Source organism: Microcaecilia unicolor, chromosome 1 (genome assembly GCF_901765095.1).
Source record: "Microcaecilia unicolor chromosome 1, aMicUni1.1, whole genome shotgun sequence".
NCBI lineage: Eukaryota > Metazoa > Chordata > Amphibia > Gymnophiona > Siphonopidae > Microcaecilia > Microcaecilia unicolor.
Window position 1 is genome coordinate 719,667,214 of NC_044031.1, and position 13,756 is coordinate 719,680,969.

A 13,756-nucleotide genomic window follows, 5' to 3' on the forward strand; every position below is an offset into this window, starting at 1 on the left:
TCCGTCAACCAGTTCCTAATCCAGTTCACCACTTCGGGACCTATCTTCAGCCCATCTAGTTTATTTAAGAGCCTCCTGTGGGGAACCGTGTCAAAAGCTTTGCTAAAATCTAAGTAGATTACGTCTATAGCACGTCGATGATTCAATTCTCCAATTACCCAATCAAAGAATTCAATGAGATTCGTTTGGTACGATTTCCCTTTGGTAAAACCATGTTGTCTCGGATCTTGCAACTTGTTGGCTTCTAGGAAATTCACTATCCTTTCCTTCAGCATGGCTTCCATTACTTTTCCAATAACTGAAGTGAGGCTTACCGGCCTGTAGTTTCCAGCTTCTTCCCTATCACCACTTTTGTGAAGAGGTACCACCTCCGCCGTTCTCCAGTCCCTCGGAACCTCTCCCGTCTCCAAGGATTTATTAAACAAATCTTTAAGAGGACCCGCCAGAACCTCTCTGAGCTCCCTCAATATTCTGGGGTGGATCCCGTCCGGTCCCATGGCTTTGTCCACCTTTAGCTTTCCAAGTTGTTGATACACACTCTCTTCCGTGAACGGTGCTATATCCATTCCATTCTCAGGTGTACTTTTGCCAGTCCCTCGCAGTCCTTCTCCAGGATTTTCTTCAGTGAAAACAGAACAAAAGTATCTATTTAGCAAATTGGCTTTTTCTTCATCATTATCTACATAGCGGTTCGCTGTATCTTTTAGTCTCACAATTCCCTTTTTAGTTATTCTTCTTTCACTAATATACCTGAAGAAAGTTTTGTCGCCCCTCCTTACATTTCTAGCCATTTGTTCTTCCGCTTGCGCCTTCGCCAGACGTACCTCTCTCTTGGCTTCTTTCAGTTTCATCCGGTATTCCTCCCCGTGTTCCTCTTCTTGAGATTTTCTATATTTCTGGAACGCTAACTCTTTAGCCTTTATTTTCTCAGCCACTTGCTTGGAGAACCATATCGGTTTCCTTTTTCTCTTACTTTTATTTACTCTCCTTACATAAAGGTTTGTGGCCCTATTTATTACTTCTTTCAGCCTGGACCACTGCCCTTCCACTTCATGTTTGTCCTCCCAGCCCATCATCTCCTTCCTCAGGTATTCCCCCATTTTACTAAAGTCATGCATTTTAAATAAATAGCTGTGCTCAGATCAACAAATGAGGGAGTGCAGCCCAATGTTCAGCCGTGCACCTCATCCTCTTGCAGTGCAAACATGAGGGAAGAAACAAGATGTATGCCACCAGCGGGAGGGGCAGGATCATTGTCGTGAGAGAGGGAAAGTTGCTGAGCCCTCAAGCCACCAACCTCTTATGCCTCTTGATCCCACTGCCATTGCCTGCACTGAATTGCAATTCAACACAAATTCTGCATTGTGTGGTCACAAAGAATTATCCCAGGAATGTAGAATTTATTTAGATTTTACTCACACCTTTTTCAGTAGTAGCTCAAGGTGAGTTACATTCAGGTACACTGAATATTTTTCTGTCCCAGGAGGGCTCACAATTTAAGTTTGTGCCTGAGGCAATGGAGGGTTAAGTGACTTGCCCAAGATCACAAGGAGCAGCAGTGGGATTTGAACTGACCACATCTGGATTGCAAGACCGGTGTTCTAACCACTAGGCCACTCCTCCACTCATGCTGCTGTTAAATAAGTTACACTGGTTGTCCGTGAGGGAGTGGGTCAAGTTTAAATTGATGTTCAAGGCTTTGAAGGCCAGTGGTCCAGTTTATATACTGAATAAACTGAGATAGCATCAACCAAGATAAGCATTAAGATCTAGTCTACGACTATTGTCTGTTATGCCAACTAGACAGATTCCCTCTCATTCTATAACAATGGTCTCTACATTTATATGCCAATTGCACATACAAATTTCTGGACTATTAGTAGCGTGTAAATGTAAGGGAGCACTCATAGGAGAGGAGCATGGGTGGAGCCTGGGTAAGACCAATATTTAAGCATATAACTTCCAAAATACTGTAAGTTACACACTAAATTGTCACATTTAGGTGTGATCTTTTATGCCTGCTATTGACATGGAATAAGTTTGCATTCCTAAATGTAGGCACGTTGATGCTGATTTATGGTAGTATTCTATAATGAAATCTTGCGCCCAGATTGTGTTATAGAATTAGAGCTCAGCATGAGCCATTCGGATGCCTAAACTGTGGCACCCAGTTATAGCATTGCTGCTATTATTCAGAAAGTGAGCTACAGTGTGTGAACGTTCTCAGTAGAACCTCCAGAACTGCTGGAGGCTCTGTTGGAATCTAATTATACTGCTTTTTGAAAATAGATTAAGAAGGTTAATTCTAGGTTAGGCAGAGATCAGTTATCTACACTTTTGAGAGGTGATGGTTTGAGCATTATTCACAGGAAGGTTAATTCTGGGTGGGCTGGAGATAAGTTATCCATATTTTGAGGGTGGTGGATGGGGAATGGTGGAGGGTGGGGTGGATGGGCCGGAAGACTGATTGCTGTGTTATATTGGGGATTGTGATGGGGACTTTTAATGTACTTTATTACTGCATGTTTTAACTGTGTTTTTGTTATGTTCTGGAATCCACAAATTTAGACCCCCCCCCCCTACATTTGGCTGAAAATTCACGCAAAGCAGGAGCCTAAGTGAAGCACTGAGTATTTTCTTGCAAATTGACCTCCACAAATCTGTCCCTAAAAATGCTTTTGCTTAGGTCATTTAACTATTGCTATTACTGTGTCCCATAAGAACCTATTTTGCACTACCTGTCCTCACCCTTTAGCTGTAGCAGATGAGATTCCTTCAGCCCTGCCTTGCTCCACATCCACAGTCCAAGGGCACCAAAAGCTGCAGAACTGGAGCTGCTTGTATCCTGGCCTTTGCAAACCAACATGCTCAAAGAGAAGGGTTTTTCATCCAGTAACAAAGTTTTAACAAATCAAAATAAAGCAACACCCCACCGCCACCAGCCCATACTCACACACTGACTCCCCCCTCCCCCTCATATTGCCAATCATGGAAAGAAAGAAAAATGCATTATATTGGTGGGAAATGCTCATTTCTGTAAGAACATTTTCACTGGATTTATGCAATGAGATGTGGTGTGCTCAGCTGTGAAAGAAATGGAAGAAGGGCGAGAAATCATTACAAAATGCTACTTTGACTGGTAATCTATTATGATACCATTAGCACCTTTTTTTTTTCACTGACAAGCTACCAAAATTATATTGTAGGATGGTGGGTGTATCAATGTTAGTCCTAAGGAAGTAGAATGACAATCTACCTCTGTGCAGTATGAAAATCTGAATGTTGTTACAATTTAGGAAGGGGGGCAGGAGGGAGAACAGTTAAGCCCAGAACATTGGTTCATGTAGTACCTTCTCCAGACCAAAGGCTTGAGAAACAGCATTTCATAAAGGCGCACTTGCTGTAAAACAGATGTTGTTTTGAGGAATTCCACTCAGCTTCTGTTCTGAAAGGGAAGCCCCTTTTAACCGGGAAATGTTTGCCCACACACTGCCCCTTGCGGTGCCTGTGTATAATCGTGGAAATCAGTGCAATATAAAGAAAGGTTTGATTTTAACTTTTAAATAGATGAGACACCCAAACTTAGTCTTTATAACTTTAAGGAAACCCATTGTATGAAAGAACACCATCAAATAATGAGCAAACATCACTATATACACCTACAATGTGATTTTTGCATCTTAGACTTGTAAGTGGTGCCACGTGTAGACGGCAGATTTTGTAAACGTGTATATCGGAGGGGAGCTGATAAGGGGGAGGGGGGGGGGGGTCATCCTCCAAAACTCAAACTTTATTATACTAAGGGAGGCGGTTTTGAACGGCAAACAGGTACACACAGTTCCCACCTTATGTACTTCTCCAAACCCTCGGTCCAAACTAAAAGTGACGTGGAGGGGGGAAGGGAAGGGTATGTACAGTGAAAATGCTGATCTAGAAATGATCCAAGGTACCTAAGTGATTTTTTTTTCTATGCTGCCACATTTACCTACAAGTAACACCTTTTCTAAAATACATTTATGACCATTTCCATACGTAAATAGGCTTTGTAAACTGCGCCTAAGGTTTTTTTTTTTACATTTCCTCTCAGATTTCTACAGATAGTCCTGTACGGTTATTTGACAGCATGGAAACGTGGAAGGAAAACTTACCCGAACGTAATAGGTCATGCCAGCCTCCAGAATGCTTTCAGTCTTGTGCAGGGTCGTCTCCTCGGCCTCTGGCAGCCTAAGGTCATCATCCTGAGCTTTCGGATTTGCATCAAAGTCCTGTGCCGGTTCAGAAGCAGGCGTGCAGCTCACGAAACTGATTTCAGGCGAAGGCAAGCTGCTGGGGGATGCACTTCTTTCCCTTAACTTCACTCTTGGCACCTCTTTGGAGCCCAGGGGGAAATGTCGAAGACCGAGCAGACCAGCGGGGTTCGACAGCTTAATATTGGCCATTTTAGGTAACAAAGTGCAGAGGGTGCTGGAACTGTCTTCATCTCCAACAGGTAAATCAGAGGTTAGAGAGCAAGTCGAGGAAAAAGACGAGTCTTTGGCATTCAGAGGAGTGGCGTCCTCTACCGAAGTTACGGCATCGTCCCGAAAACGGCTGTACTTAGCCCTGTGAAGCATTCCTGGGTATCTGAAGAGTCCTGCATACAGCGCGGGTTCACCGGGGTTCTGCTGCTGGGTTCGGTCTCGCATAGCCTCGCCAGGACCGTATGAGGATGCTGCTGTACAAAGGGATTTCTTCCAGCACAGGGCAACTACATGATTCAACAGGTCTTTTTAAAACCCTCAGAGAACTGCTTCATTTCATCGCCCTAAAAAAAATAAAATGAAATCACAAGTGAAAAGTACTATTTTGTTGAGGGGAGGAAAAAACACGCCATAATTAGTAGTTGTAACATGAACTTGAAGAGATGCCATCAAAGATGGAAATTTAAACCTCCAAGTCTTCCCCCCTCCCCCCAAAAAAGAAACACAAAACCGTCTTTGGGATTGAACTGCTCCTAGCCTAGAGAGACCCCCCTGTTGCCCTGCCGACTCTGTTAAAAGTCAGCTCAGAATCTCTCTCAAAATGTACTGGAGCGCAGAAGCAACTTCCTTTCTAGTTGCATCACAATCATTATCTCCCGGTAATTGAGAATATAAAAGGATGAAACAAAGAATTGGGACAGGGGTTTAAAGTACGATCGTGATGCTAGCCCAGGAGCTGACCTGCAATAGCCTTTGAAGTTCTCGGTGTTACCGTCTTCCAGAGGCTTCATTCAGGTCCAGAAGAAGACACAATCCAGCATGCTGCACGCTTTCCAGTTTTGCTTTGAAGCCGGGTCACGGCAGCCTGCGGTGCGCTGGAAGAAGATCTGAAAGGTGACTGCAATTTTTGTGAATGAACTTTTCTGAATGAGTTGCTCCGTACGCGCGCGCACGCTAATAAATATGTGAATGGAACTGACACGGGCTGCGTTTGACTGACAATTCCGGAGGGGAGTCTGATTTCTGACCAATCAGAGCGCAACCTGATGACTCATGCACCATAAATACACTAAACCCTGCATCCGTGAGAAATAATAATAATAGCATCTACATAGATTGTATTTGCTAAATTACATTTATTGGTATTGATTGTCCATCAATAATGGGCTTGTAACCTTTTGGCAGTATGCATTTATGACTGTGTATCTGCATGCACAAACCCATAGCTGTAGACGCAAAAGAAACACAAATGAAATCTATACTAGAACATATATTGTAATCCCTCTGGGAAGAAGTGATACATCTTTCTTAGAACTGGGAGATCTTTTTATTGACTCTTCAGTTCAATCTCCGGTCCAAAGCAACTTCCTGAGCATATCAAATTTACTCCAACAGGATGAAACCTGCCAGAGGCTGTGTGCACAGGAAGTCAGAGTCTGAGGAGGCATAAAGGAAACTGTAATCTCCTTCGGCTAATTCATGAAATTGATAGCTGCTGAACAAAAGAGAAATCTGCTCTGGCCATTTGTTTTCATCACATTCTGCCTGGTTTCAAAATGCCCTGTTGTTCTAACAGCAGAGATCATTTGTGTGGCTTTGCAAACTATTTGCACACAGAATAAACTTGTCAGAATAAACTACTGTACATGAAATCTGTATTACTGACATAATAATAATTATTTAAAACAATAGTGAATCAAAATCTCCAGGTATCAACTACTTAACTGTGCTTTGATCATTATTTTTAGTGTAAGAAATTTATGAAAAATTCTTCATACATATCATACATATCTTTTCAGCTTGGAGAAGAGACGGCTGAGGGGAGACATGATAAAAGTATATAAAATAATGAGTGGAGTGGAACAGGTGGATGTGAAGCGTCTGTTCACGCTTTCCAAAAATACTAGGACTAGGGGGCATGCGATAAAACTACAGTGTAGTAAATTTAAAACAAATCGGATAAAATTTTTCTTCATCCAACGCGTAATTAAACTCTGGAATTCATTGCCAGAGAACATGGTGAAGGCGGTTAGCTTGGCAGAGTTTAAAAAGGGGTTAGACGGTTTCCTAAAGGACATAAACCGCTACTAAATGGACTTGGGAAAAATCCACAATTCCAGGAATAACGTATAGAATGTTTGTACGTTTGGGAAGCTTGCCAGGTGCCCTTGGCCTGGATTGGCCACTGTCGTGGACAGGATGCTGGGCTCGATGGACCCTTGGTCTTTTCCCAGTGTGGCATTACTTATGTACTTATCTATCACCTATTTTATTTAGAATTGTGTGTCCTGATGAGTTAAGACACTGACTACCCATAAATTAACAGGACGTTTCATGCTCAAAAGCTGTGTCAACTCCTAATAAATCATTTTTGGAAAGTCAAAATTCTGATCAATAATTAATTATTTATGGGGAACTTTTCACAACAATTATAAATTTACCATAGATTTTCAGCCCCTATACAAAAAAAAAGGAAAGTCTTACCGTTCCACTACTATTCACCTAGTGGAGGGGCAGAGCTAGGCAGAGCCAGGATGACAACACAAAGTATCATTATATTGGCCATATTCAGCTGCTGAATAGAGTTTAAGTTTCAACTAGACATCAGTCAGTGGCAAATATGTCCATTTAGTGCCAGTGACTATGAGGTGAATCCTATAAATTGTGGCCAAAAAATTGTCACTGAAAAAAATGCTAGGCACGGTTTATAGAATAGTCCTTAAGCACAGGGGTCATGCGTAAATTTAGGCGTGTCTATTTGCACCAGTGAAAATGTGGTTGCAAATGACCCTGCCTAAATTTACGCACAGAATGCCCTTATTCTATAATTGCACATGTAACTGGAATCCACGCTCCACCCCATGACACTCCTATTTCTATGCCCCCTTTTCTGGGATGCGTGCAAAATTTAGGTGTGGATCACATATCTAAATTTACACATGTACACTTTAACTGATTTCAATTAGTGTCAATAATTGTTTGCTAAAAAGCCAATTATTGTCACTAATTGGCTCATTATTCAATTAATTTGCACCAGGGCCGCCGAGAGGAGGTGGGGGCAACATTCCCCGGGACTGGCCTCCAAGTGGGGCCTGGCACCAGCAAGGCTTCCGGAGGCAGGCAGAAGTTCTGCTCCTTTGGTCTATCTCTCTCTTGCTTCTGTGTGTCTGGACCTGGGTGATTGCATTAATGATAATCCAGGTCCCAGCACACAGGAACAGCACAGGAACAGACCGAGGGAGGAGGAGACGTAAAAAGGTACATAAGTACATAAGTATTGCCATACTGGGACATACCAAAGGTCCATCAAGCCCAGCATCCTGTTTCCAACAGTGGCCAATCCAGGTCACAAATACCTGGCAAGGTCCTAAAAAGATACAAAACATTTTATACTGCTTATCCCAGAAATAGTGGATTTTCCCCAAGTCCATTTAATAATGGTCTATGGACTTTTCCTTTAGGAAGCTGTCCAAACCTTTTTAAAACTCCGCTAAGCTAACCGCCTTTACCACATTCTCTGGCAACGAATTCCAGAGTTTAATTACACATTGAGTGAAGAAAGATTTTCTCAAATTCGTTTTAAATTTACTACTTTGTAGCTTCATCGCATGCCCCCTAGTCCTAGTATTTTTGGAAAGCGTAAACAGATGTTTCACATCTACCCATTCAACTCCACTTATTATTTTATAGACCTCTGTCATATCTCCCCTCAGCTGCCTTTTCTCCAAGCCCTAACTGCTTTAGCCTTTCCTCATAGGGAAGTCGTCCCATCCCCTTTATCATTTTTGTCGCCCTTCTCTGTACCTTTTCTAATTCTACTATATCTTTTTTGAGGTGTGGCGACCAGAATTGAACACAATATTCGAGGTGCGGTCACACCATGGAGCGATACAAAGGCATTATAGTGTCCTCATTTTTGGTAAGGTAAGGTTTGGGGGTGGTAGCGGCCTGAGTGTGTGTGTGTGGGGGGGTGGGGGGTAACGCAAGTGGGTATGGCAGTGGCAGCCCAAGTGGAAGGAGGGGTGGCGGTGGCCCATGAAGGGGGCGGTGGCTGCGATGGCCCTGCCCCGGGCCCAACTCTGACTTTCGGTGGCCTGTTTTGCACTGCAATTTTTGGCTACTTTTATAGACTTAGATGTAGTGGCATTGAATATACGTATTTAATTTAAACACCAGCCAGTGTTAATTTAACACATTGACTGCTGCTGCTGAAAAACTGGCCTTTAATCTAATCTGGTATTTATATTCCACTAAATCTCACAAGGTCCAAAGTGGATTACACAGTAGTACTGTACTACAAAGAAACCAGCATATTAACTGGGACTTACAATACTGTTGTGGAAAAGTTCGTGCAGCCTTTTGTAAAATATACAAAAGAATGCTGGGAAGAGCATGTGTAAGTCCGGTGGGAATCGCAATTTTAGTAACGAAAAGTGGCATTACTCTGGAGTCTGAACAGACATGTGCATGTACAACCTATGCGTGCAATTCTATAAATGACTGTAGAACACGCCCTTTGCACACGTAAATGTCTAGAATCCTAGCACTTATGTGTGTATATGTACACTTAGATATTGTGCATTTGCAATGGGGGGGGGGGGGTGTACACAGGGCAGAGCATGGGTGGAGCTTCCAATTGCACATATAACTTACAGACTACTTTAAGTTACATGCGTCCCTGCTGCATTTAGCTCTATGGCTGCTGTAACCTAAATGTTAGGTACACCAATACTAGAATAGTATTCTATAACGGAACCTGGGTACTTATTCAACGGCTTCTCTTCATAGGTAGCTGCAATATCTAGATATTATTTATTTAGCCCACAGCAGTGTTTTAAGCTGCTAAAAAAAAAAAAAAAAAGACAGTTTGAATGACTCGAGAATTTTATTCCATACGGATTCATTACTATACATCTCCAGATTTTGCAAAATAGAGGCCAGAGATTTTAAAAGCAAAAAATTCCACAACATAGATACAAGTACACACATTGCAGAATTTTTTGCTCATGTTCTGTTGTCCACTTGGGAATGGGGTAAGTGGCAATTTTCAAAAGTCATTTCTACATGGATAACAACCATATGATATATCTAGTCTGCCCATTTCCCGCCATCTGCCTTACTTTTCAACAGTTGTGGTTCTAGGTGTAACTCTGTGTTAAATCAAAAAATTTTCTTCACTCAACATGTAATTAAACTCTGGAATTCATTGCCAGAGAATGTGGTAAAGGTGGTTAGCTTAGCAGGGTTTAAAAAGGGTCTGGACAGCTTCCTAAAGGAAAAGTCCATAGACCATTATTAAATTGACTTGGGAAAATCCACTGCTTATTTCTAGGATAAGCATCATAAAATGTATTGAGCTTTTCTGGGATCTTGCCAGGTATTTGTGACCTGGATTGGCCACTGTTGGAAACAGGATACTGGGCTTGATGGGCCTTTGTTCTGTCCCAGTGTGGTAATACTTATGTAAAAAGAGTCACTTCCTTTTAAGTATGTTTCTGTGACCAAATCTAGAAAGTTTAGTCTATCAAGTGCCGCCAGCTTGTCAATTTTGCTATTCCAGACTACAGTTAATGAAATAATCAGCGCTGTCAATTGGATGTTAACACGCAATTATCAACACTAATTGGCATTAAGATTTATGCACACAGCTCGCTAAGAGGGGCATAATTGAACGAAAACGCCTATCTCCATGGGCGTTTATCTCCGAGAACGGGTCCGTGAAGGGGTGGACCGAACCGTATTTTGGGAAAAAATAGACGCCCATGTTTTATTCAACAATGTGTGAGCTGGGCGTTTTTGTTTTTCAGCGATAATGGAAAATGAAAGCGCCCAGCTCAAAAACGAATAAATCCAAGACATTTATTCGTGGGAGGGGCCAGGATTCGTAGTGCACTGGTCCCCCTCACATGCCAGGACATCAACCGGGCACCCTAGGGGGCACTTTTACAAAAACAAAAAAACAGGTAAAAGAGCTCCCAGGTGCATAGCACCCTTCCCTTGTGTGTTGAGCCCCCCAAATCCCCCTCAAAACCCACTGCCCACAAGTCTACACCATTACTATAGCCCTAAGGGGTGAAGGGGGGCACCTACATGTGGGTACAGTGGGTTTGGGGGGGTTGGACGACTAATAAGCATTAAGCAGCACAATTGTAACAGGTAGGGGGGATGGGCCTGGGTCCACCTGCCTGAAGTCCACTGCACCCCCTAACAACTCCTCCAGTGACCTGCATACTGCTGCCAGGGAGCTGGGTATGACATTTGAGGGTGAAAATAAAAAGTTGTGAAACATCATTTTTTTGTGGTGGGAGGGGGTTAGTGACCACTTGGGGAGTCAGGGGAGGTCATCCCCGATTCCCTCCAGTGGTCATCTGGTCATTTAGGGCACTTTTTGGGGCCTTATTCATGAAAAAACAGGGTCCAGGAAAAGTGTCCTAAATTCTAGCTATAAACGCATACTTTTTTCCCATTATTGGTGAAATGCGCCCATCTTTGTTCGGCAGATAGCCACGCCCCAGTTCCGCCTTCGCCACACCTCTGACACGCCCGCATCAACTTTGTCCGCATCTGCGACGGAGTGCAGTTGAAAACGTCCAAAAATCGGCTTTCGATTATACCGCTTTATTCATTTTTGTGAGATAAACGTCCATCTCCCGATTTAGGTCGGAACTTGGGCGTTTTTCTCGTTCGATTATAAGCAGGTAAGTGTATTCTGTAATATGGTGCACGTAAATTCTAAGTCGCATAGTTGAAAGGGGGCGTGGTCATGGGCGGGGCATCATTATAGAACACACCCGCTCTGTGCCTAATTTAGGAATCAGGATTTACGCCAAGTAAAACGTGGCCTACGTGGATGTGACCAAATTTGGTCACATGGAGAGGCGCTCAGTATATTCTATATACTGCGCAGAAATTTAAGCCTATTCTATAAAATTTAGGCATACTTTAGAGAATACGCCTAGGCGTAGTTTCTTTCTACATGGATATTTTTAGGTGCCATATGTAGAATCTAGCCCTATATGTTTGTTTAAAAACGTGATATACTGCTCACCTTTTTTCAGACCAGAGCAGTTTACAGTTAAAATGTGAATATACACAACTCCTCCACAAATATTCAGAATTCTTATATTACTATCATGATTTCTTACTATAATACTACCCAAGATCCTTCTGCTACACTAAATGTCTGTTTCCTAATCTATTTCTACCACTCATGATATATTGTAAGCCACATCGAGCCTGCAAAGAGGTGGGAAAATGTGGGATACAAATGCAATAAATAAATAAATAAATAAAATATCCAATGAAGATTTCATATGAAAATAAGAACTCCATAAAACAATAGGATAGACCCACTTCATACAAGTGGTCTACATTTACTCTTGCTCATACTCTATAACATAGTTTTCTGAAGGACAGACTAGACCTCTTCATGCTGACTATAGATTAAAAATAATGATGACTGTAGATTAACCCCCCCCCCCCCCCCCCCGATATTCAGCCAGTGGCTGTCAGTGCTTTTTAAACACTGGTCGTCGCTGGCTAACTTATCCCCCAATATTCAGTGCTAGGCCATGTCCAGGCACCGGCACTGAATATCGGAGATTTATTGGGGCAGGCTGGGCACGCGGCACTTATGCAGGCCTGGCCGATATTCAGCTAGGGCCGCATAAAAGTTATGTGGCCCTGGCTGAAAATCGGGCCAGACGGCCCGCATAACTTTTTTTTTTCTTTACTAAAGCCCCTTAGCCCCCTCAAGCCTCCCCACCAATGTCCCCTTCTTTCCCTCCCCCCCTCCCAGCCCACATCACGTAGTACCGTGAGCTGCCGTGAGAGGTCACAGCAGCCATTTTAGACCAGCGCTGCAAGAGGCAGGAGCAAGGGAGCTCTGCTCCTGCCCCCAACGATCCCACTGGACCACCAGGGATACAGGTAGGCCCGGAGGGAGGGTCTGCCCGCACGATTGGGGGTGGGGGGGTCTTATGAGGCAGGGGGTCTTGATGCGGGCTGGGAGAGTGGAGAGAAAGAAGTGGACTTTGGCAGGAGGGTTTGAGGGGGTTTGGGGTCTTTAGTAAACAAACATAAATAAATAAAAGTTAAGCGGGTGCCAAGCTGATATTCCGAGCCAGCACCAGCATTGATAAGCGGCCTTATTTAGGACAACTCTTGAGCTATCCTAAATGAAGCCGTTTAGCATGCGGGTGCCGGCACTGAATATTGCCGGCACCCGCATAACCTGGGGCTCCTCCCCAGTGCCGCCCCTGACCTGCCCACTTTTTGTTTGGGCAGTCTCAGGGGATATTCAGCGGCAATGTCCTGTTAAGTGCTGCTGAATATCCCCGGTTAGGCAGTGGGAAGATATTTAAGCAGGCAGGAGAGGTCCCCCCCTGCTTAAATCGCTTTGAATATTGGCCTCTAAAAGCATGCTTACAAAAAATACGTCTTCAGCATACTTTTAAATTTCTTATAGTTGGCCTCAGCACAAATAACTATAGAAACCAGCTCTATGGGTGCCAGTGGGTGTAGTGCACCCCCAATAATGAGCAAGCTCCTGCATTGTGTCCAGGGAGGGGTCATTTGTATTGTGTTTGGCACCCCCTATCATTTTGGAATGATGATGCCTATGTTTACAACCATAGACACAATAAAACTAGTATTGTTCCTTTATCTTGTTTCAACGTTGAGAGACTTTGTAAGAAATGTACTTCCTAAAATTAGTCTACCCGCTGATATGAATTTTTAAAAGAGGAAGCTTGTTCAAGCAAGCATAGCAGATTATTCTTAAGAACTGTAAGAGTTTCAGAACGTGGAGAATCAGGGCTGCTGCTGGGGCTGGGCATTTGCTCTGGGCGTGGAGCTGGGGAAGGGTTACCACGTTACCCTTTTCAGGCATTCTGTGACCCCTTCAGGTTAACAGCAAAGATGCCAAGTTGCCAGGTTCCAGGCTGGAGATTTTTTGCCAATCCTGGTTTTGAACTTGCATCCCAAGGCAGTGCCTAATTTGGAGTGCTGCGTGCAGTTCTGGAGACCGCACCTACAGAAAGATATAAACAGGATGGAGTCGGTCCAGAGGGCGGCTACGAAATTAGTAAGCGGTCTTGAATGCAAAAATTATAGGGACAGGCTTATGAACCTCAACATGTATACACTGGAAGAGAGGAGGGAGAGAGGAGACATGATAGAAACGTTTAAATATCTCAAGGGCATTTATGTACAGGAAGAGAGCCTTTTTCAAATGAAGGAGAGCTCTGGAATGAGGGGGCACATGACAAAGTTCAGAGGGAATAGGCTTAAGGAGT

The 13,756-nt window shown here is 43.4% G+C and overlaps 1 protein-coding gene across 1 annotated transcript in view; it reads right to left on the reverse strand.

The window, feature by feature from the left end:
• The window catches only part of SHC4 (SHC adaptor protein 4), a 147,626-nt gene extending 142,940 nt beyond the window's left edge, over positions 1–4,686 (reverse strand). Inside the window, 1 exon segment of the mRNA XM_030190420.1 lies at positions 4,149–4,686. Coding sequence (XP_030046280.1) covers positions 4,149–4,685 — 537 coding nt within the window. The 5' untranslated portion in view covers position 4,686.
• Positions 4,687–13,756: the final 9,070 nt, after the last annotated feature.